The sequence below is a fragment of the Nicotiana tabacum genome, chromosome 9, assembly GCF_000715075.1.
Source record: "Nicotiana tabacum cultivar K326 chromosome 9, ASM71507v2, whole genome shotgun sequence".
Lineage (NCBI taxonomy): Eukaryota > Viridiplantae > Streptophyta > Magnoliopsida > Solanales > Solanaceae > Nicotiana > Nicotiana tabacum.
In genome coordinates, this window is record NC_134088.1 from 78,618,230 (window position 1) to 78,644,436 (window position 26,207).

Below are 26,207 nucleotides of genomic sequence, written 5' to 3' on the forward strand. Positions count from 1 at the left end.
GACCAAACTGATCCTCTCATGTGTAACCACCAGATCTATCTCTGTCTTGGTTAATAGGGGAAATACTGAATTTTTCTATCCTAGTAGGGACATTAGACATGTAGATCCCATGTCTCCTTACATCTTCATCATGTGTATGAAAAGGCTCTCTAAGAGCATTGAGGCACAAGTCCAGACCTCTTTTTTGCTGATGACTTGACTCTTTTTGTAGATCAAACACTAAGAATTTTACAACCATAATGGAAATCTTGTATGAGTTCAGTTGTAAATCAGGACAAAAGGTTAACACCCTCAAATCCCAAGTCATTTGCTCATCAAACTGCCTCCAGGATATAGTGGATAGATTGGCCAGTTGTTTGGCCATCTGGGCTAGCAAATCCTTTGGTAAGTACCTAGGCTTTCCCATATTCAATAAGAGACCTACCAATAGGGACTTCCAATTCATCATTGATAGTATGCAGACAAAGCTAGCATGCTAGAAAACCCAATTTCTGAACATGGATGGGAGAACCACTCTAGCTATGTCCTCCCTAGGATGTATCTCCAACCATGTCATTCAGTATATAAAGTTTTCAACCCAGGTGTGCAACCATAACGATAGGATTCAGAGAAATTTCATCTGGGGTACCACTGCCATTAAGAAAAAGATTCACCTAGTTGGGTGGGGAATTGTCACTAGGCCTAAGGAGGAAGGAGGCCTTGATGTCCATAGAACTGAGCTTGGGAACACTGCTACACATTTAAGACTATCATGGAGGATGTATAAAAATCCAAATGTCATGTGGGCTAGAGTCCTATTCCATAAATATTGTACTACCAGATACCCTACCAGATACATAGTCTCTAGGACTTGGCAGAGTGTCAGAAATGGGTGGAGGGTATGCCGCAAAGCTAATATGTGGATAGTTCATAGTGGGGATAGAGTCAATATCTATAATGATAGATGGATCCCAAACGTGATTTTGGGGAACCCCTTAGTACTCTTGTCAGTGGCTCCCTGAACATGGGTGAAGAAAACCTGAGGGTGTCCTCCTGCTACTTAAATGGCCAATGGAACCTCAATAACCTGTCCTTCAACCTACCTAATAACATAGTGAACACTATTCATGCTACTATCATCCCTGCCAACTCTGGCAGAATGGACAATATGGTATGGAACTAAACTTGGAATAAAATTTTCTTCACAAGTCTGCCTACACCTTAACTAAGGGCCAAAAACATCAGCAGGTGAATAACTCAAGAAGAATTTTACATGGATCTGGACCCAAAAGCTTTTCAATAAAATCAAATTCTTCCTATGGCTTGTGGTCTATGGTAGACTCCTTACTAGCCAACACCTCCACTCCAGGGGCATTAACTTAAGTCTCCTTTCATTTTTTTCTGTAACAAGGAGGAGAAAACCATAGGGCACATCTTCATCACTTGTGATAAAGCCAAACACTTCAGGGATAACCTTTCATTGCAAAGTAACAACAACTTTAGTATCCATAGTATGGTCACATGCCAACATCAGTAGGGCTACATCCTCAACAAGGTAAATCAGCAAAAATTCAACAACCTCCTTAAATTAGGGCAACTACTTCCCTTCTGCCTATGGAAAATATGGCTTACTAGGAACAATAACTGTTTTAATAATAGGAGAGACACTATTCCCTATAAACATACAATAGCTAAAGCAGTAGAGTTCATTCATGTGGCTGGGGGATGCCTAGCTAAAACCCCAGAATATGTGATAAGGGTCAAATGGCACCCACCAAGAAGGGGATATTATAAGCTAAACACAGATGGAGCTACCTCCCAAAAACAAAAACACAGAAGGTATGGGAAGGGTAGTGAGGAACAACAATGGGGACTGAGTAATGGGGTTCATGGGAAAAATTACTAGCATTAATACAATCCGCGCAGAACTAACATCCTTTATGCATGGCCTAAGGATGACAGCATCAAGCAACCCCTTTGGAAGTTAGTTTAGATTCGGTAGAGGTAATCCACATCATTAATAAATGCCACTTGATTTATGAAGCTTTGATCAATGAATGCAGGTCACTACTAACAATATTGGGGCATCCACCAGTAAAGCATGTCTACATAGAGGCAAATAGGGTGGTTGACAAGTTAGCAAAGGAAGGAGGGAAGCAGTCAAGGACAGAAAATAATTTTTTCGTAGTTCCTCCTGTGTTTGTCAAAGAAATGCTACGGGCAAACATCCTAGGAACTATTTTTGAAACGAAAACAAAGGAATGTAATAGTACTATTATAGCAATAGACTACTTGTTTTTGGGTGTTGACATCGTCACGCAACAGTCTCCTGTAACAAACCTTAACTAGTTTTAATATAATATATCTGGTTGACCAAAAAAAAAAGTTCTGGACATATTTTTTTTTGAAGTTTTATTATATTATTTATAACAATTTTCGATTAGGTGAGGAGGAGACCTCATTCCTTAAAAGCCTTTCAGGTTGACTTTACCTCTATCTCTTAAAGCTACAACATCTCGTTATTTCTAAATCTTTCTTGCTTTATTACATTAACTTTTCTACTAGCATTTAGTTCGATACAATACCTTCTTTATTTAGGGGTCACACTAACGCAAGTTCTTCCTGTCAGAAATTATAATGTAGCTTCCCCGATTACCTAACCCAAGCCATGAGCCTCTGGTAAGTACGATGCATATTTGGTAAGTCATTTTAAGGTCTTATATATACTTTTTAGGCCACTTTATTATTCTATGCGCGCCTCTCTACTTTGCAAGTTGTCCTATTTCCAGCATAATTTTATAAGTAAAATTTTGAAAAGTCTAAGATCATTTTGGAATTTTAAATTATAACCGTATTTATTATTTACCAAATATTAATTAACAAGTTGAGTTTGTTATAAATATAAATTAATTCAAATTGGATATATCCATTAAACAAGTCAAATTTACTTTCAGACTAAAATATTTATTTAATTTAGTGTAGTGAAAAATAATGTTTTTCAATTGAACGGACTTGCTAGGCACGAAGTTTGATCGTTTGGATATGAAGTACAGTACTTAACCAAATCAACATTTACTATGAAAAAATCGTTTGAATATTGAGACGCGTTCAGCCTAATCCTATGGGTTAGTTTGGTTGATTAAAGCCCCAGCACAAATGGCTTGCTCTTAGCAACAATAGAAATTACTCTCTCAACTAAAAAGTTTCTTCAAACAAAGTAATGATTTCTGCTTCATTTTACGTGATATTATTTGATTAAGTATAAATTATGATATATTAGTTTGACCTGCATATATGTAAGAATTATTTAAAAATGCTAATAGAATATCTACAATTTAATGTGAAAAAAAAACAACATCCCATCATCACTTTTAGTTAGTTAAAGAGATATTTCCTTTTCCGGTCAAAACGCTTAAATGTTCTGCCAACACGCTTAAATGAGCTTTAGATGCATGTGGGGGGAAATTAGTTTTGGGATGGCCACTTTTTGGGTATCCATGAGTTTTTAGTCATTATTTGAAATGTAATAGGGTAATACTTAATAGTCACTTTTTAACGTGAAAATAAAATTTGGACAGATACCCTTACTTAAAATACGGAATCAAGAACGACTACTTAAGTATGAACATTTATCCTTTCAAACCCCTATAATTCGTTTTTTGAGTTCAAGAATTCCTACAAGTGAAATCCCAATACGGGATGTTGTAGTCCAACATTGTATACTGGAGTTTAGAACCGTAACAAAAACCTTCTCCGAAGGTAGCTGGCATTCAATAAATTCAATATATATATATGGTGAAGATGGTGGGTGTGTGGTGGACAAGCCGTGATGCTTTATGGAGAAGGATATTTATTACTCAGTTTGAAACAGAAGTGAAGGCATAACAAGTATTGTATTATGTGCAAGAACATCTTCTATATTGTTTTGTATAATCGAGTGGAACCAACCATGAAATGAAGCGTATGTAGCCAGCATAGCATTCATCCGTAACAGAATTTTTAACTCTAGTATAACATGCTGAAATTTACTTGTCAAAACTTCGAAACTCAATACGATTATTATTGGAGTTAATTTGTCTTTTAATTGGAGGTATTTTTATCTAAAATATTTTTTAATTCGGAATTGCTAAAATCTAATAACTTTTTAAATGCTATCTTTGAAGTGAATTTGGGCCTTTTAGAGGCCCCCAAGGGGAGGGGAGAGATTGTAAGAGGACCCGAGCTTCCGACTTCCTAAATCAAGGAGTTGTCCACAAATTCGTGCGCTACGTAATTATTCGTGTTTTACAATATTTTACAAAAATAGAACCCTTTTATTTTATTTACATAATAATAATAATAACAATTAACGTTTTTACCCTTTTGCTCTCCTCTTCCACAGACACCCACGGGCAAACCTACATTTATTAATAGCTTAATTTTTGTTCGCCGAAAATTACTTTTGTCATCGTCAGTCGCACAAACTCTACGCGGCACTTTCTTTTGTTACGACGCGACGAATTAGCTAGGCGGATTTATGCTCTCGAGCAACATCGATTGTTGTCTTTCTACCCAAAACCTTGATAATTAATATTTTCATTTTCTTCTTTTTTATGTTTGTGCATATTCAGGTGTAAGACTCTTTTTTTGTCATTTTCTAACTAAATCAGCTGTTTAGTCAGGAGTCTTTTGTGAATTATATGAACGCAAGCTCAATTAGATATTATTGTGTAGTATATGAAGGATTTATAACTATTAAAATATCACCTTGAGCATTGTATGAGTAACAAAATAAAACTACAAAGTCGTAGATCTGGAAATGATAATTTGGAGATTTTATTTTAAAATTGAGATCATTTAAAGTAAATTTGGGATGGTTTGATCAATTTGAATAGAATATAGTGATGCCAATCCGATAGAATTTAAGAACAATTAAATAAAATAGGTAGAATAAATATAACACAAAGTAGTGCCAAACCGTTAGAATTTATGATCAATTTATTAAAATAGGTAAAATAAATATTGCAAAAACACGTAAGCACACGGTGGCCAAAGTGTGATAGAGAAATACTTGCCTTCTTCTATTGATTAACAAGAATATATATACAAGTCAAGTAGTAAACCTTAGTCCTACCAAATATAGAAAGCTAGTTCTAACAAATATGAAAAATAAAAACTTTCCTAGTCCTAAACATACACAAATATATATACCCATACACACGCTTCTTTCATATCTCCTTCAATTTGGCGCATGGGGATTATAAATTCCCAACTTGCACAAGAGAAAAACATACTGAGAATTGTTTTATGCCTTCGCAAAGATATCTGTCAATTGCTCGTGTAAAGGCATAAAGCTAGAACAAATATTCCCACTGTCAATCTCGTCACAAATAAAATGACAATCCACTTCAATATGTTTAGTTCTTTCATGAAAGACTGAGTTTTTTGCTATGTGCAGTACTGATTGACTGCCACAATAAATATAAATAGGGAAAGTGCAACTCACTCCCAAACTAGATAAAATTTCCTTCAACCATTTCACCTCAATGATTGTCATTGCCATAGATCGATATTCAACCTCTATAGATGAACGAGAGACGGTACATTGCTTCTTAGTCTTCCAAGATATGGGTGAGTCACCCAACGAGATAAAATAACCTGTGGGCGAGGGTCGAGTCAAGGGACAACCAGCCCAATAAGAGTCAGACCATCCATAGAGACGTAGATCACATTTGCTTTTGAATAAAATACCTTGTCTCGAATTCCCTTTCAAGTAGCGAACAACCCATAAAGTTGCATTCTAATGCTCCTCTTTTAGTTGCTGCATGAACTGAGATAAAAATGAATATTGTGGGATAGTTCCAGCCAAGTAAAACACAGATAAATAAGTCGACCTATCAAACGACGATAGCGCTCAAGGTTATCAAACGTCTGTCCACCCGCCAATGCTAGCCGATGATTCTACTCCAAAGTCATTCCCACATGCTTAGAACCTAATAACCTAGCATCTAATATAATATCCAAGGCATATTTTCGTTGGCTCAAGAAGATGCCTTTCGAATTTTTGGAGACTTTCACTTCTAGAAAATAGTCTACCCAAATCCTTCATGTGAAAGTATTTACCAAGATATTTTTTGAGCTCGCGGATAGCCTCAGGCTCATTGCCAGAGATAATCAGATTATCAATATACACAAGGACATTCACTCGAACTTCACCCTTTTTCAGAGTAAAGAGAGAGTAATCAGAGTATGAATGCTTGAACCCATAGTCCTCTAAAGCAACTGACAACTTAGCAAACTAATACATCGTCGCTTGCTTTAACCCATAAAGGAACTTTTGAAATCTACACATTTTCTTGAACTTGCAACTTGAAACCCAGGAGGCAATTTCATATACACCTCCTCTTGAAGATCCCCATGCAGGAAGGCATTATGTACATCCATTTTATATAACCCTCAATTCTTTGTTGCTGCTACAACCAAAAATGTGCGTACAATCACCATCTTTTCCACTGGGACAAACGTTTCATTATAGTTGATCCCTTCAACTTGATGATTCCCGAGAATAAATAGTTGGACTTTGTATCGCTCAATAGTTCAACCAGAGTTGTACTTTATCTTGTAAACCCACCTGCAACAGAGAGCCTTTTTGTTAGGAGGCAGATCATCTATTATCCATGTTTCGTTATTCTCTAGTGCCCGTATTTCTAATCTCATTGCTTCTCTCCACTTGCCATCTTTTATGGCCTCAGAGGAATGAACTAGTTCATGAGCCGCAGTGATTGTTGCAAGGAAATCCCTTTGTTGTATAGAGAATTTATCGCAATTCACATATTGTATTAAAGGATAAGGTATACCTAAGTGATGCTATAAAGTAGATGGAGGACAAGATGAACTAAATTTCTGGATAATATTAGTAACAAAACCATGCAATCCAATTGGTCTGTATTTTTTACGATGTCCGCATCCCAATTGATCCACCTTTATTATTTTTCTTTCTCAGTTTCAGCCCCCATCTCCCGGTGAATATTTTCCTTTATCTCGGCTTCGTGGTGATCCTCCATGTCAACCTAGTCTTTACGTGCTTGGACCCATTCACTTCCCTCCCTCGCTTCAGACTCCTCCTCCTCTCCTAGTTTCTCCACATGCATTTCTTTATTTTCATCTCTACAATGTTATATGTTGACGAAGAAAAAAGGGAATCCAGTCTCATAGAAAGCAACTTGTCGTTAAATAAGATATTTTTATTCTCTAAATCATACACCTTCTAACCTTTCTTTCCATAGGGATATCCCACGAAGTCACACCTACGATTTCTACTCGAAAATTTTGTCATTCTTCTTCCCTAAGCTTCGAGCATAACATAGCGAGCCAAATACTCGAAGATGTCCATACTCAGATACTCGACTACATAATAATTCATAAGGTGTCTTTCCATGCAAGATTGAAGATGGAGTTCGATTAATCAAGTGACAAGCCGTCAAAACGCATTTCTCCAAAAAATTAATTGACAAGTTACCTTAAAAGCGCAAGACCATGCTATATTCAAGATATGACGATGTTTTCTTTCCACTCTCCCATTCTGTTGGAGTATTTCTATACACGAAGTTTGAAAACTAATCCCACATTTAAGAAAATAATTTTTCATACATGTAAACTTTGTTCTATTATCGCTCCTGAAGGTTGTAACTCGCTTATTGAATTTTCTGTCTATCGTAGCAAAGAAATTCTTCACTGTTTGTACTACTTCTTTCTTATCAACTCAAAAATTCTAGAAGCTCTATTATTTATCAAAGAAAATTTGTCTCTTGTTTGTTTAGCCCGATGACATATATCGCAAATTTTATTCAAAACATCACTATTTTTTCTAAGATCTACGACAGAAATCAATTTGGTCACTTGTAGAGAGGGATGACCCAAACGCCTGTGCCAAAGATCCAGCAAGCCTACACCACCAACTTTTATAGCAGATACCCTCTGTTTGTTCGAAAATTAGTAGAGTCCATCTTTTTGCTCACCCGCTCCAATCAGCATCCTCGAGGTCGGTCTTGTATAATACATAAAAGTTTGGTGAAAAGGACCAAACAATCTACGTAATCGATTAATTTAGATACAAAAATCAAGTTGCATGTTAAGTCGGGCACATAAAGAATATTTTTTAGGACCAAATTTCCTTCAAGTTTTGTATGTTGAACCCTCGCTGGTCGCTACAGTATTACTTCTATCAGGAAAACTCACATGACATCGCACAATATTTTGCATATTATGCAATAATTTTAAACATTCTATCATATTATTCGTCGTTCCTATATCGATGATCCAAGATATATAATTTTTCTTACTGGCCATCTTCTCATTCGAACTTATATGTTGGTTATTCAACATAGCAATCGACACCTTCCATTTCTCATTGCTGAACCCTGGAGGCCCAGCCTTTTCTGGCCTCGTCACAGCTGTGTAGATGCCACCTCCCGTGACCTGTGCAATATTTTCCCGATACGCAGTGCCAAGTTTGCGGCCTCCATTCATTCCACCCCTCCGATATTGTTGATGTCCTCTACCCCTTGATTTACCATCACCACGAGGTTCGTCTGCCCCCAATTTTGGATATCCAACAAGGGGAAGTAACTTTCTGAATCATGTCCAGTTCGCTTGCAGTAGGAGCACATATTTTTGTCCTTTACTTTATTTCGACCTCTATATGGGGATGTCCCTTGTACAAGGCCATAACATCGCCACGTTTATCTATCCCTCGAGCCATCGTCTTCACACGTTTGTATTGTACTAACTTCGAGTAAACTCGATTCAAAGTTGGCAACAGATCTTGAGAGAGCAAGTTCGACTTTACTGTTCCATACACTGTTTCATCTAACCCCATAAGAAAAAGATGCACATTCTTCTCTTTCCATTTCTTTTCCAAGATTGCACCAAGATCGTATGTGCACATACCACATATGCAAGTAGGTATTTGATCAAAATTAGCAAGTTCTTCCCAAAGTTATTAATTTTTCATAGTAGTTAACTATGGTCATGCCCTTTTTATTTGCACTCTGTAAGTTCTGCCTTCAATTGTCATATTTTTGGACCATTAGAGACCGAGAAACGTTCCTTAATACTAGTCCAAAAATCTTTAGCTACTTCTATGTATGGTATAGACGAACGCAAAGTAGGCTCAATAGCATTCAGAATCCAAGAAACCAATAACGAGTTGATGGTCCACCAATCTTCAAGCTCCGGAGACTTCTCAGCATGTCTCTTGATTGTTCCGTCAATAAATTCGAATTTTTTCCTCGCCCTCATGGCGGTCCTCATGGACCTTGTGCATTCATCATAGTTTTCTTCCTTCAGAGTCACTTGTGTTATCAAAATCCCAAGATTCTCATTAGATGTTATTTCGTAGGGAGAGATGGTCTTTCATTTGTTTGTTTCGTCACCACCACCGCTCCCGTCGGTAGCTGTGGCGTCTTTATCATTGTCCCCTGCCAATGGTACGTCACTCCGAGTTCCTTATGGTTTGGCTCGATTTGGTTCTAATACCATGTCAAAACACGGAAGCACATGGTGGTCAAGTGTGGAAGAGAAAGACTTGTTGTCTTCTATTGATTAACAAGAATATATATACAAGTCAACTAGTAAACCTTAGTCCTAACAAATATGAAAATCTAGTCCTAACAAATATGGAAAAGGAAAACTCTCAAAGTCCAAAATATATACAAATATACATCCATACACACGCTTCTTTAATAAATATACCACAAAATCATGTCAATCTGGTATAATTTAAGATGCATTGAGCTTTTTGTTTGAAAAAGAATTGATAATAAATTAAATTTGGTGTTCGTCGTTCCAGCATTTTTCTTAGCAAAATAAAATAGAGTTGTTATCAGTAGCGCCGATTAACCTTAACTTGGCATAGCATTTTTTAAAATAAAAAAGAGCATTTATTAGCATGAAACATTCTGAAAGCTTCAAACTTCATGTCAATTTTACATTCGAGGAGCCAGTTAACTCAAGATAAGCAGTTCCAACAAACAAACATAGGTTTTAGTCAATGGACGGCTCCAGAATTTAAACTTTAAACGTAGAAGTTGTTGTGCGAATTTTTAGATTAGGGCATTTCAGTCCAGAATTTTCTTATTAAACTTACAAAGGCCATTTCCGCATAGTTGTAACAGGGACAAAATCTAAATAGCGGCACAAAACTAGCCTATTTGTGTAATCACCCTTATATGCTATCGAACTGAGTAAAAACTAATTTATACCCTAATATCTCAAGTTCTTATCATACAAATGTTATATATTGGTCGATGCTGAAAAATAAATGGGACCAATTATTCTCTCTTTGATCATATTTAAATCTATTTGACCCCTTCCTTTAACTTTAATACGAACATCAAACATTTAATTCAAAAACGTACTACTATTTTCTTTAATTTCATTGATGATTACTCCCTCTTTCTCAAATCATTTGTCGTAATTTCTAAAAGTAGTTGTCTCAAATTATTTGTCATTTTAGAAATTCAAGACAAATAATTATTTTTTTTCTCATTTTACCCTTAGTAGTAATTGTTCTTGAAGATGGAGATGACACATAAATAGAATAAATATTCAATGAAGAAAGATTATAACTCGGGAGATAAATCTATTTATACTATATTAAAAGCACGAAGGCCCTTAGCGAAATGTTGTTCACCTTTTTTATCCTTTAATTTCAGCCTTTACAACGGACAAACTTGCAATTTAAATTATTTTTCTAATATTCAGGACGTTATAAAATCAATTAAAATTTTGCATATTAAATCTTTCCTTATCAAACCAAGTAAGAATTCCTAATACTTAGGAATTTAAAATTAATAAATCTTTTACCGTTTATAATTTGTACTAATCTAAAATAACTTTGTATAGGGATAAAACCGTTCTCATGGTACACCCCGGTCTCCGATAAAATAAGCCAAGCTCGAGACATGATGACACGGGACCGAAATCAGGGCAAAAGTCTCATCGAGTCAGAATCCGGGGGCATGACGCCCGCCCTCGAGAATATCGGGATCATAGTTCGGAATCGGTCCTAGCCTTGAACGACTTCGAAGAACATTGTCGGGCAATCAAGCACGACTAACGAAAGGATGTAATATCCGTGACCGGCCGGATATCACGACGGAGATCTCGGCACGTATCGATGAAGAACCGACAATCAACTAATCAGAGAATTTTTTACCTTTTATAGAGTTGTACCTAGGATAGGATTTTCCTACTATATAAAGGGGGTTCTGATAATTCATGAGATCCATTGTAACATGCATTCCAAAGCAATATATTATTATTTTCTCTGTATTAGCTCTTTATATTGTTCATCGGTGCTGGCCATAGCGAGCCCAGATCGAGGGTGAATATTTCATTAAGGTTGGAACTATCCTCCTCGTGTGGTTTGAATCCATCTTATCTTTGTTTATTCAATTTGACTTAATTTATCGCTTTGTATTAAATTAATCTGCGTATCCTTAAAACCACCTACAAATTTAATTGTTATCCGATTTTTAGGGTAAACAGTTTGGCGCCCACCGTGGGGCTAAGGATAATAGCGGCAATTTGATACAAACTCCCATAACATACCCTATTTTATACTTGTTCTTTGGAGTATCTTTGATTCCAGTCGAACTCCCAGTCTGCCCCTCTAAACGTGGATGTCGAATTCGATCACCATGGCGAGAACAACAATGTAGCACCCAGTAATGAGGTGGACCCCATCAATCTCGGTGGAGTTCCAGCCGCGGACCCGATCGATTCTAGCTCGCATGTGGCCATCAATGCAAATTTGCCTAACGATCCTGAGAACAACGTTCGCAGAGAAGTCCGATCGATTGCCCAAAATACGCTCATCGGTGAAGGTGATGGGATCAATTTATGGGTGATCTTCGAAATGTTATAGGCTCAACAGGCAGCGATAGCCCGATTGCAGAACCAAAATTGTGAGCCGAGCAGAATTAAGCCAGAGCCATCCCGGGAAGTCACCTGCAGAAATGAACCGGTCATGCAGAGGACGAATGAAAATGAATCGGGGAATAACCCTGAGATCATAAAGATGCTCGAGGAGCTGACAAAACGGGTAGAATCGGGAGAGAAGAAAATCGAAGCTAATGAGAAAAAGGTGGAAACCTACAATCTAGGGTCAACCAAATCCCAACATCACCGCCGATATTAAAAGGCCTGGATTCCAAGATGTTTTTTTACAAAAACCTTTTCCTCCGAGGGAAGCTCCGAAGCCGATCCCTAAGAAGTTTCGCATGCCAGAGATTCCTAAGTACAACAGAACAACTGACCCAAATGAGCATGTGACCTCTTACACGTGCGCCATCAAAGAGAGCGACTTAGAGGATGAAGAGATCAAGCCTGTCCTGCTGAAAAGGTTCGAGGAAACTCTGTCAAAGGGAGCTATGATATGGTATCACAACCTACCTCCTAATTCTATTGACTCGTTCGCTATGCTTGCAGATTCCTTCGTAAAAGCACATGCCGGGGCTATCAAGGTCGAGACCAGGAAGTCAGAACTTTTGAAAGTAAAACAGAGGGATAATGAGACGCTTAGGGAATTCGTGTCCCGGTTTCAAATGGAACGGATGGACCTGCCTCCGGTCAAGGACGATTGGGCCGTTCAGGCCTTCACCCAAGGACTCAATGTTTGAAACTCGTTGGCTTCACAGCATTTGAAACAAAATATGGTAGAATATCTGGTTGTTACTTGGGCCGACAAACATAACTGGTATCAATCAAAAATCAGGGTTGAAGATGATTAGCTTGGGGCCCATTCCGGGTCCGTTTATCCCGTCAAAGAAGGTCAACAGAGTCAAGAGAGACATTGATCGTGAACCAAGATCAAGCAGGGATCGATATCAGCCATACAATGGAGACCGAAGAAGTAGTGGGTCTGGGAGAAACCATGTGAGAAGTGAAATGAGGAGTGATCGAGGTCAAAACAACCAGGGACTCATGAGCAAAAACAGTTTCGACAGGCCTATCGGGCCTAAGGAAGCAGCAAGGTTATCGGAGTACAACTTTAACATCGACGCTGCCGCCATTGTATCTGCCATCGGACACACCAAAGACACCAAATGGCCTCAAGCTCTTCAGTACGATCTGGACCAAAGGGATCCTAACCTAATGTGCAAATATCATGGCACTCACAATCACAGAACAGAGGATTTCCGAAAATGAAGAGAAGAAGTAGCCCAGCTATTCAACAACGGACATCTTCGAGAGTTCCTGAGCGATCGAGCCAAGAATCATTTTAGGAATATAGATTCTTATAAACAGATCGAGCAGGAAGAACCTCAGCATGTCATTAACATGACCATCAGTGGGGTCGACGTTCCCCAAGGGCCTATGCTAAAGCGCACCAAAGTATCCATCACAAGGGAAAAATGGACTCAGGATTACGTACCAGAGAGAACCTTGCCTTTCAACGACGAGGACACTGAAGGGATCGTCAGCCCTACAACGATACACTGATCGAGGGTCGTGGAACAACTCGGTCTACAAGATCAAATCGTGCCTGCAGTAGGAGTTCTAAACGGATTCAACATGGCATGTGAGACCACTAAAGGGGAGATAACATTACTGGTGAACACCGCTGGGACTATTCAGGAAGCCAAGTTCTATGTAATCGAAGGAGATATGAGGTACAATGCTCTATTCGGGAGGCCATGGATCTACAACATGAGGGCAGTACCCTTGACTCTGCACCAAGTGTTGAAATTCCCAATACCAGGAGGGATTAAAATAATCTACGGATAACAACCAACCACAAAGGAAATGTTCGCGGTCAAAGAGGTGATCCCGATATCCGCACTTACAATGACAAAAGGTCTGGGTTCGGTCGCCAAGGAAGAATCCAAATAGCAATTACCAACATTGGACCCGACCCAACCGAAGAAGCACAAGCAATCTATCCTTCCCTTCCACTCTTAGGCCTCGGCCTTGATTACATCCATCTCGACCCAAAGTTGGTTCATCCGATCAATCTTCTATTGGACCTGCGGGTTCTGACCATTAGTCACTGTGTCTAGATCATCATCACTAACTTCAAAGATTTTTACTTGTTCCACCAGGTCGGCGTGTCTTTTCTGAGTCGCATCCAACTCTGCTCGAAGGCTCTTAGCCTTTCCTTCACGTTCCTCGCTGTGAAATTTGCACATGTCTCTCTTCTCAACAAGCTCTTTGACTTCAGCCTCGAGTTGGCTCAGCTCATCCCAATACCGGAGGAAGGTCTCATGATGAAGCACCGAGGTCTACAAATATGAGAAGAAATATTAGGATCATCAAGAACTAAAGCTAAAAAATAAAAACGTTTGGCAACACCATACCCGGTTCAGCGCATGTTGTGCCTCGTTAAACAGGAATGACGCATCCACATCGTTCAATTTTGCCTGGTCTTCGTCGGTTACCAGGCACCGGAGGTAACTAGCTACCCCAACTGGGGCGAAAAGAACCCGAGCATCCTCCGGAACAGTGATGATAATTGACCACTTCCGACCAAGATCCACACTCGGGGCAGGGAACCGGTTGACCAGTTTTGGGCTCGAGTTATGCCCTCCTGCCTCAGAGGATGAGCGTTTCCTCGGTACCTCTAAGTTACCTAACCCGGTGGCGTCCTCCATGTTGGTGGAATCCACGCCGTCAAAAATGCAGCAGAGAGGATCGTCCGCTCTGTGGGCCCCCTCGTTGGGTCATTCTTTTACTGTTTGGGCCTCGTTGTACATAGACTCAGTAAACGAGGGTGACTCGGTGATGTCTATCACACCAAGTGCCTCCTTAGGGGCACTGCTCGCATCCCGGGAAGCCTCAGCCCTGGCCTCCTCATCGACCTCCCTAACCAGAGGAAGATCGGCCTTGCGGGTCTCTGGTTCAACGCCTCCCCGCTCTTCGAGGGGCGATGGATTGCGGGCCATAAAAGGCTCTTCCCCCCTGACTTGTACCTAAGCCGATAGAGAAAGTTCGAAGCTGGTGCTCGGGAGCTGGTATTTTCCTTTGGCTTGCGCACTATTTTTCTCCTTGGTTTCTTTTTCTCCGAGCTCGGGGAACTCGGACCCCTCCTCATTTTCCTCTTTTCGGCCTGCCCCGGAGCAGGAGACTCAACAGGAAAGTGCTCGTCCCCGACCGAAGGCCTAAGATCGACGTTCTTAGGTAAACCTGCAAAAGAAAGTAAAGGAGATAAGGACGCGATGTTAGAAGAAAAATTTAAATACGACTTATTCGGGAAAAGATTCTTACCATGGGAACGGGCCTCCCAACGGCCTTTTGAAAGTTTGCGCCATGAGTGCTCGGAGTAGGGCATCTATGATACAATGCCCTCGACCCACTCCTTGAGCCGAGGGATAGCATTCGGAACTTGAGCAAGGGCTACAAATAACAAGCACCAATAAGAAAAGGGAAGATAAGGCATAAAATCAACGGTTAAAGGGAATACTTACGTGATGCGTTTCACCTTTCGGGGAACGGCCTCTACTCGGCAAGTACCAGGTCGGCAGTCCTCACCCGAACAAAACGTCCTTGCCAACCCCGATCCGGTCGTCGTCGATTCTCTAGAGCAGGGCTTTGCTGGCACGGCGTACTATCTTTATCAGTCCCCCTCGGAAGATTCGGAGACTGGATAAGCGGAGTAGATGATCGATGGTGAATGAACACCCATCGATTTTATTTACAAAAACTTAGAGGAGGATTATGATCCTCCACAATGATGGATGAATCTGGCCAAGGCATACGATATACCTCCTACAGAAGTCTACGATGATCGGGTCTACCGGGCTCAATGTAAAGGGATAAGTGTAAACACTTAGATATCCCTCGACATGGGTGGTAATGGCCTCTTCGGAGTAGGTGACCACTATGTCTCTGTCGGCCCAGTTGTAGTCTTTCTGGACAGTGGGGAGGACCTCTTCGGTATTGAGCAGATGTATCTCAAGGCATCCTCATGCTAACCCTGTATAGAAGAAGGTTTCTCAACCTTAAAGTCGTCGGTGACCGAATAACCACCGGGAATGAACATCTTCAAGGGGGCTCTTCCGCCGGTTCATCAACAACCATATCGAGGACGGTCTCCTCGACCTCAGTGCTCGGTCGCAAGGAAGAAAGAGCATCCTTCTAAGGAACAAATTTTGAGATTTTTGCCATTGTTATGGAAGAAAAAGCTTGAAAAAGATGGAGAAAGGTTGAAAGTTAAAAGATCAGACTTGTTGGCTTGGGTAGGTGATGAGTAAATATTTTTGCGAAGTATTGAAGAACCTTGAGTAACGGAGGGAAAAAACGCTAGAGTATTGAAATCCCGAAGGTATGAAGGTAGAAGATTTGGTGTAAAGTGAACAGAGGAAGGGGTATTTATAGGAGTTCAACAACGTTTTGTGTCCAGGGACAGCCGACCGGCAGATGACATGCATTTAATTCCATTATGACATGACTGACGAGACGTTTCAGGTGTTTTATCGTTTCTGCCTCGATGTGTCGAAGTAAGAATCGGGAGCTCATGTCGTTTCTCGTCATTTACTCTCCGAGAAACGAGGGGACTATCTGTATACGGATAAGACCGGGCTCATGGTAGACCCCGGTCTCCGACAAAACAAGCCAAGCTCGACATGATGACAGGGGACCGAAATCGAGGCAAAAGTCTCATCGAGTTAGAATTCGGGAGCATGACACCCCCCCTCGAGAATATCAGGGTCATGGTTCGGAATTGGTCCTAACCTTGAACGACTTCAAAGAACATTGTCGGTCAATCAAGCTCGACCAACGGAAGGCCGTAATATCCGCGACCGGTCGGATATCACTGCGGGGATCTCGGTAGGTATAGATAAAGAACCGACAATCAGTTAATCAGAGGATTGTTTTACCTTTTATAGTGTTGTACCTAGAGTAGGATTCCCCTACTATATAAATGGGGTATGATAATTCATGAGATCCATTGTAACACGCATTCCAAAGCAATATATTATTATTTTCTTTGTTATTAGCTCTTTTTCTTGTTCATCAGTGCTGGCCATAGCGAGCCCGGATCGAGGGTGAATATTTCATTAAGGCTGGAACTATCCTCATCATGTGATTTGAGTCCATCTTATCTTTGTTTATTCAATTTCACCTAATTTATCGCTTTGTATTAAATTAATTCGCGTATCCTTAAAACCACTTATAAATTTAATTGTTATCTGATTTTGAGGGTAAACAAACTTGTTTGTGCAGTCTTATTGAATCAAGATAAGAACTAATACGGTGACTTCAATGATTTCTAATAAAATTGTAATATCGGGACATAAAATTGCATATTAAATTAAAATTATTTAATACAATAACATCTAAACTAAAACTATTTCAATGCAAAATAATTAAATATTTATTTGTAAAATTCTACTTTCAGTCATACAAAATAATTAATCCAATTCGATTAAGCACCCAAAAAAATTATTTTGATACCATATCTAATCATACAAAATCATACAAGCATAAATCAATGTTATAAAAGTACGTAATCTCTATACGAAATATTGATTGAATTTTTTACCTTGAAAAGTAAATTTGATATTGAATAAAAATATAATATAAATATTACTAATATTTAGGACTTTAAAAATAATTAACATTTTACTTACTACATTATTTCTTATTTGAATTATTTAAGAAGTCCAAATATTTAAGACTTTAAAATGAATAATATATAAAAAATGTCTAACTTAATATGTATGCACACACTCAATGAATTCTATAGCTTTTCATGGTAACTTGTTCGTCCTATTTAATTTTCATGTTTTAGTAATGATTTCTTTGTCGATGCACGTTTCAACAAAGTTATGAATTTATAATTTTTTTTATTTTTTTCAACAGCTAAAATCTTAGTAAATGAATAATATTAAAACCTTTGAAGGGAGATAAATTGAGAAAACATAAGACTAAAAATTTTAATTTATGTTATTTGACGAATCTTTAAAGAATCATAATAAAAATCTATACCTTATTATGTCTTTTCGAATGAACTTGAGAATATAATTTGAAGAAAATTTCAGAAAAATCTAAATTCATTAAGGCCTATGTGTTTTTTAAGAAACTAAAAAAGAAGCACAAGAACTTGTGAAATTAAACTGATAAAATTATAAATGAGACATCATTTAAGGTGAATGACATAAGACTTTTATGAACAAAATTTTTCCTTTATTGAGTTTATGATCAATGTTCATCAATTTTATAAGCTTACACTTTATTTTATAACAAATACAATTTTAAAAAAATATAAGTAATTATTTTTAAAAAAAAATTACTTATTGAGACGGAAAACACGCGCAATGCGCGTACACTAAAATTAGTAAAGATAAAAGAGTCAAAAAAAACCTTCTAGTTAATGTTTCTTAAGAGTCGCGTAGAAGAGAAATACAGCAGATAAATTGAGATAGAGAGAGTAATAAATTTTATGGAACTTGATGAAAGCGATGGTGGCGCCGGAATTTCACTTTCGATGTTTAACTTCTTAAGGGCATGTTTATAGTAAGTGGGCTTTTGGACATAAGAATTGTAAATTCCGAAAAAAGGTGAAAAATAATTTTTAAATAAAAATAGTATTTAAAAATTAGAATTGTGTTTGGACATGAATATAATTTTAGATTGTTATTGAATTTTTGTAAGTGGTCAGAGTGAATTTTGAAAAACGATTTTTTGGAGTTTTTAAAATTTTCGAAAACTTCCAAAATTCATCTTTAAGCGAAAATTGAAAATTTCTGATTTTGAAAAGAAATGATAAATTTTCGAAAATAAAATAAAATAAAAAATCATGGCCAAACGGGTTCTAAATCTAGATGAATAAATGCCTGCATGCAAATTAATTTGTAAGCAATATTTATCTTGATCTTTGGTTACCCACTCCCTGTAGTGACATTCTTGAAAGTGTTATTTGCATTCTCTGAATCTAAAAAGAAAAAGACGACGGGTTTGGGTTTCGGCAGTTTAAAGGATTCCTTATTGCGTTAGATATGAGCATGAACTATCTTGGCAGAAGGATAATGTACAAATTAAGACTCAGAAACCAGTGAATAGAATATATAAATACAACGGCAAAAAGCATAAGAAATTCCAGCCACCAAATGGTCTGGCAGGAATAGATATTCACATTACATGCAATTCCACTCGCACAGAAAATCAGAACTGCAAGCACTTGTGATACAAAACAAGGGACTACAAACAGCAAGATCAAAAGCTTATTTACACAAGCTGCATAAGATACTCGAATCTATGACATGGTGTATTCCAGTGCCTACAGAGTGGAACCATTCTCAAGGAAAATGTAAAGTTTCTCCATGACTCCAGAGCATTTTCAGAAGATAAATATATATCAATTCTGCACGAATTTGATTAGCGACATCATGCATCAGAATCTTGCTTGCTCGCTAAGCACAATTCATACAATTCGTTTAGAATCCATTCTTCCCCCGTATGGCCTCCCAGGACCAAGACCCTTGTTCCTCCAACCACGCATGTGCTATGACCCCAAGCAAACTTTGGAGGTTGCCCAGGTACATTGAGAGTCCTCCATAACGGTTTTTCCTCAGAAGGATCCAGTAAAAATAGTTGAGAAGGAGAGTGCAGTCCGGCAATTGAACCTCCAAAAATGATAATCCGGCCACAAGGCATGGTTACAGCGACGTGATCAAGTCTAGGAGGAGGAATCACAGCATTCTGACTTCCTACTCCTGTGAACGCCCCACACTCAAGTTGCCTCCATTGTGGCCTTTCGTCCTCTAAGTCAATCGTGTATGATTCACCTGATCTTAACCGCAAGTGACCACTCTTGGCAAGTCCACCAAACATTAGAATTTTTGTCTTCCCATAAGCTGAGAGTGAGTGTCCCAATCTTGACGGAGGAGCCCACGTAGTTGGAATTTCTCTCCATGTAGGCTTGTCAATAGTGAGATCCAACAAATATGTATCACTGAGGAGCACCCCTGCATCTGTGCAGCCACCAGAAACAACTAACTTTGAGCCTTCCATTGTGCATGAGCTATGCCAGGATCTAGGAAGGGGCGGAGTTCCACCAGATACTTCTTTCCATGTTGGCTGTTTAGCATCTAAATCAAGAACAAACACATCATTAAGCAGTCCCTGCCTCCCACACCCACCAAATACCACCAACCAGGAACCATTAAGGCACGAGAGAGTATGGCCCCACCGTCCTGGTGGAGATGATTTGACACTAACTCGTCGCCACTCTGGATTAGCAGCATCAAGATTGAGAACAAATGTATCGTCCATTGGCTGCATATTAACACCTTCCCCTCCAAATAACACCAGCCGGTTCCCTGCAGCGCATGCACTGAAATTACAACGTGAAGGCTCTACAGCCCCTCCAACTGTCAGTTTCTTCCAACAAACGGCTTCAAGAGTGGTTAGCTCCCTAGCCAGGCGCCCCCAAGCTAATCTTTTAGTCATGTGTTCCAGCACTCCTGTGACATCTGCTCCCCATGCATTTTGACAAACCATTTTTCTCACATGTTCATTTTTTGTCAATTGACGTATCCTTCTACAAACAGAGCCAATGGATGCAACATCCCTTGGTGTCAACCGAGATAAAATGTTGTGAGCTAGCACTTCATCAGAGAGCTGAAGAATACCACATATTTCACGGTGCTGACATTGCAGTAAATCACCGCTTTTAATAGAGTATTTGCTAGACTTGTCACATTGAGGCTGGCAAGTTTCTTTGAAAACAGGATATGACACAGTATTCAGGTCAATTTTTGCTTCAGAAAATATTTGAATCCCTATAACATGGGTAACTGTGCCATCATCACCATGTATTGGTGCTAGCCTTAGCCTGTTCACCAGAGGTGTACCATCCTTTCTAAAGTTGAGAAGCTCCCCTTGGAATTCAACACCTTCTTCAAGACATCTTCTGATCTCAGAAACAACAACAGGATCCACCAAAGGATGCCGCCTTTGGGCTCGTGGATCTCTAAATTGTAAAAACCGACTGAAGCAAATGAATCAGTGAACGTGTCAAGATTCCTCAAATAGTAAATGATGTTAGCATATAGTAGATGCTTCAATATTAGAAATTTTGAAGTCAATGGTAAATGCAGGAAAAAGCTTGTCTAGTATGCCCACAGGTACATATCCACACAGAAAAATCTCTGTTGAAAAAATGTAACATTAAAAGAAGAAGTAAAGGAAGAATCAGCTATAACATCTCCGTTGAACAATTCTATATTAAAGAATTGATAATGTCAAGGGAAAAGATACAATATATTTGATAATATACAAGCATTAGGTTGTCATTTAATGACTGATCAAAACCTATATTTTGACTATTCTTTATCCTTGTGACACAAAAACTATTCCAAGGAGGAAAATAAATTCTAGTCTACCGGATAATCATCATAGATATAAAGATAAGATATACACCACAGTTGTTTATTTGCTTGTATATTCTGAACAATTTTTGATGGAGTCGTAACTATATTTTGAAGTAAGACTCACGCCATCATTGTTTCTTCGGACAATTAGATCACTTAATTAAATCAAAAGGATATACAAATCACCAGCAAAAGAATCATCCATCCAAACAGTTTCAATTCAAGAAGCCCCACTCTGACACAGGACACTCTTTGTGTCAAATAGTTTTAGAGACACTCTTGTCTCTCAGTTTTTATTCCTTTTAACTACATAATATCATAATATGCAGAGATTTTTAAGCTTTCTTTTCCCTAAATCACAGTGTTACTCCGTTGTTTTCAACTTTAGTTTATCCCTTGTGAGACATGATCTTAAAAGCAGTAGCCATTTGAAATAAGGCACCTGACACACAGAAAACACCATAAAAGCACCTGACGCAACCCAGCAGCGGTCTGAGTTGTTGCAGCAATTTGCAACTTGGGCCAATAAAATTTTCACGAAAAGGTAACATTCTTATTATTGTGCAGTCTGAGCTCTGATTCAATAGGTAACTTCAGTTCTTAGGATTGTTATTCTGATCATAGAAATGAGAACGTTCCATCTCAACTTTCTGGAAGATGCGGCTGTGTTTCATACATCCAGAACTCCTAATGCATTTAGTGGAACAAAAATAAGTCCTGCAATTTTTTTTCAAAAAGATGAATAGCTAATTTTGCGGCCCAAAAACTTTTCTGCTCAGTTCACACAATAGAGAGAAACAGCTTCAGATCCATTGCACTCACCTTACAATCAGTGTCCTTGCCTTACAATCAATGTGATGGCCATTACCATAGACTTGAAGCGTCTTATTATAATTCAGTATATTTCTTTTCTGAGAATCAGCATGCGTAAAAGGTGAGGCTTAAGCTTTTTGGTCCAGTAGTTCACCTTCTTTATTTTTACAGTGATAGCAGGTAGGCCAAGGTCATTAGCACTTTAAGTCATGTCTGAGCTAGTGCGTGCAATCAAACATAGTTTTTTTTGTATCCCATTAAGTGAACTTATTTCTGCATTAACTAGGGTTGGTTGGATTAAAAGAACGGAAGACAGAAAGGAGAGGGGAATGGAAACGGGCATTAGTTTTTAATTTGGCAAAAAAGAGAATGGAACAGAATCATTTGACCTTGAAGGGGTTTGGTTAAGGTATGTCTTTCAGAACTTCCCAAGACACATTCTTGCTTGGTATATGAAAGACCCTGGTTTCGGAAAGCACTTCTGGAAAAGCTTTGGAACCCAAAACCTAGAAAAACACAGCTTCTTCAACACCTCTTTTACGATCCAAACACTATTTTCCTCTTCAAGTTCAAAAACTTTTCAAAAACTTTCAAATCTTTTCTCAAAACTTAATCCGAAGTACATTACCCAACAAATTATTTAAATTCTTCCAAAACCTATTCCAAAAACGCCATATGTCTACTGCTTTTTAGACCCAATATTTTCAGAATACCTAAGTCAATTTTGGCATCTAGAAAACCAGAAGTTTCATTCCCCTGTCTTGCCTACACTTGATGCAAAGAAAGTTACCTTTCTCTCCTACCCTCTTGTTTTCTCTAATATTAATCCAAACTCTAAACTTCCATCTCCTCCCACAGCACCACCAATCTTGATTTATCATCAGCAACGCTCTACAGCAGATTCCTTTTCCTTCTGCGAGCTTGTCTAGTCCTAGCCTCCTCGGTGGCTGTCAAAAATGTATTCACTCCACTTGTAACACTCCTTCCCTTTATACATTTTTTGGTTATCATCATTTATTTTCATCCCATTTGTGCATTTGCGTCTTCCTTGTCCTCTGTCTCTATTCATTAAGTCTACAGGTGAAACCCTCTCTCATCTAGGAGGATGACAGACTATGCTTGAGGAGATGTCAGCTCTACACTTTAATGGTACTTAGAAGCTTGTTCCTTTGCCTCCAAGTAAAATTAGAGTCGGCTTTCCGTAAGTTAATATACCAAGGTCGGTCAAGATGGTCAAACTTAATACTCAAATATTTGGGCTTGATAATGGTGATAATCTATATCTTGTAGCTAAAATTGCATCAATCCGTCATTCTTTGTCCATATCTGTTGTTCATTATTGACCTCCTTATTAGTTGGACACCAAGAATGTTAATGACCTTGAGGATGGAAGTTTATATGAAACAACCATCTTAGAGAGTCTCAAAATCTGTATGCAGGTTATGTATATCCTTATAATCTGAAACAGTCACCTTGACCATGATCTGATAAGTTCAGTATAGGTGTTCAGAAATTAGGAACGACCTGCGGTAAGGTTGTTTCTTTTGTATTCTATCAGCATTCCTGTTTTGAGTTTGTGTATTTAATTGGTGATTTACATTCACGACACAGTTATTACACGTAGTAATTAGAAGGATATATCTAAGTCAAGATGACATCTTAATCATCATTTTCAAACCAAATGTTTGGGCAGATTATGGTATTTCCTAGGCGTTTAGTTACAAAATCCACGTCGAGCCTTGTCTTCACACAGCGGAAGCATAGTCTTAAAGTTCTCAAGGATAAGAATGATGGATTACAGGCCTGTTGATACTCCTACGGATCCTAACATCAAGCTTCTACTAGATCAGGGGAATTCACTTAGTGATCTTGAAAGACGTAGTTTAGCTAGTAAACCAAAAAATATCACAATGATCCGACATGATTTCTTTTTATTATTTATAAGGTAACAACAATGATCCGACTTGATATATCCTTTCCTTTGTGCATTATACGTCAAATTTTGAGCTCTCTAGACAGTTGTCCATATCCTTTATTACATTATATATGCTTCTTGACAAGGATTTATCTAAGAGATAGCAATGACATGAGCAGTTCTTCTCTACTCAACAAAAAAAAAAAAAAAAAAAAAAAACACCACTAACTCCAATTCTCCCGGCAAATTTTTTCAGCTATTTGCAATTCTAAATCCAACATTTTGTTCAAACTACAATATACCAAAAATATAATCCAAAATTAGTACTTAGATAAAGTTTTGTTTTTCACAAATAAAGTTAGAACAACTTATCAAGCTCAGATCAGCTAAATTCTGAATTCAAACTTAACAAGAAAAACTCAACAATTAAGTTGAGAAAGTCCAACGAATTGGAAGTATCCAAACAGAACTACACTCATATAACACACACATTTTACAAACAAAATACAGAGAAATCGACAATTACAAGTAAAAGTACACTAACTGCATAAGATCCAATAAAAGAAGAAAAAAGGAAATTTTGAAAACAAATTCATTCAAAAGCTACTCAAAAAAAAAAAAAGAGGAAAAAAATCTAACTCCAATTCTTTACCTCAAAATTTTGGTCAAATTTGCAATTCTAACACTACATTTTGTTCAAATACAATCTAAATGGCTAAAATTAATTCCTATATACACTTAAAACAGCTCAGATCAGCTAACTCCCCCAATTTATACTATCCAAAACCCATATGTGATATGACACACAAAATTTGCAAATAAACAAAAGAAGAAAATAACTTACCAGTTACGACCGAGGACTTCGTCAGCGCGATAACCAGTAGAAATTTCGAACACAGTATTCACATATATGATAGGAAGATCAGGTTCTAAGGCATCAGAAACGATGATAGAAGACGGCGTCGTTACGGGGTAGAAAAATCCAACTGGCTGCTGTGAAGAAGGAACTTGTTCATTTTCCCTTTCTACTTCATAAAAGTTTTCTCCTTCTTCTTCTTCTTCATCATCGTCTTGGTCCATGTTATTGTTATCATTTCTGGTGCATTTCAATTTCTTTCCTCCTCCTTCCATTTTCTTCATTCCCATCTTTTTGACAAAATATCTATCGATTTCTGTGCGTACTTGTGTGAATATGTCGTGCAGTAGATATGTTGTAGATATCTTGTAGAGCTGTTTTTCCTAAATAGACCAGTTTTTGAACTTATTTACAGATATACCATCTAGTTTTCACTATGCACCAGCAATTATTTAACCGATAATTATATATGAGACGAGCCCAAAATATATATATATATGGATGTCATTATCACACTTGACCCACCCGATCATGTTTAAATTAAGTGGTAATGAATTATTTACTATAATTGAGAAACATAGGATTATGTTAGTGGTTAATTAGCTGTCTAGCTACTTAAAATAAAGTATATAGTTAGTACTAATAATGTGATGTTAAAATGGGTCGAAAGTCGCCCCTATTCATACCACTATAGTTGATTCCTCGTTTTGGGTAAAGTATAAGCAAAGCTTCCAAAGTAGGGCTCTGTATGGATCGGATCGGATCGGATCGGATTTAGCACATTTCAGATTGGATTTTCGTATTTTGGATTCTAGAAAATGCAATCCGAATCCGATCCGAATTAATATCGGATCGGATCGGATTTTCGGATTCTTTGTAAAAGAGGCAGTACAGTAAGAAAAATTTATGTTTATACAATTATGAGAGTACTATGATGCCAATAGAGCTAAATCCATCAATTATAAAGGTAACAACTTGGAGAAAAATGAAAGGAAGTACTAATTATCCGAATTAAAGTTTAGAATTTATACATACCCTAATAATTTCGGATTTCGGATCGGATCGGATTGTATTAAAATTATACCAATCCGAATCCGATCCGAAATCCGAAATTTTAATAAACACAATCCGAAATCCGAAATTGAACTGATCGATTCGGATTTCGGATATCCGATCCAAATGAACATCCATATTCCAAAGTATCATCTTATCACTCATTTTTGTATACTTTGGAATTTCAAATGTTATACAATGCGTATATAAAGAGCATGGTTTATATCACATATTT

At 38.0% G+C, this 26,207-nt stretch overlaps 1 protein-coding gene across 1 annotated transcript; it reads right to left on the bottom strand.

Annotated features, from left to right (window-relative positions):
• Nucleotides 1–18,998: 18,998 nt before the first annotated feature.
• Nucleotides 18,999–25,273, bottom strand: LOC107783380 (adagio protein 3). The gene is made up of 2 exons (XM_016604349.2): nucleotides 24,908–25,273; nucleotides 18,999–20,953 (listed from the first exon to the last, which is right to left on the bottom strand). The coding sequence occupies exons 1-2, from the start codon at nucleotides 25,207–25,209 to the stop codon at nucleotides 19,348–19,350; spliced, it is 1,908 nt and encodes a 635-aa protein (XP_016459835.2). The 5' UTR covers nucleotides 25,210–25,273; the 3' UTR covers nucleotides 18,999–19,347.
• Between the last annotated feature and the right edge of the window lie 934 nt (nucleotides 25,274–26,207).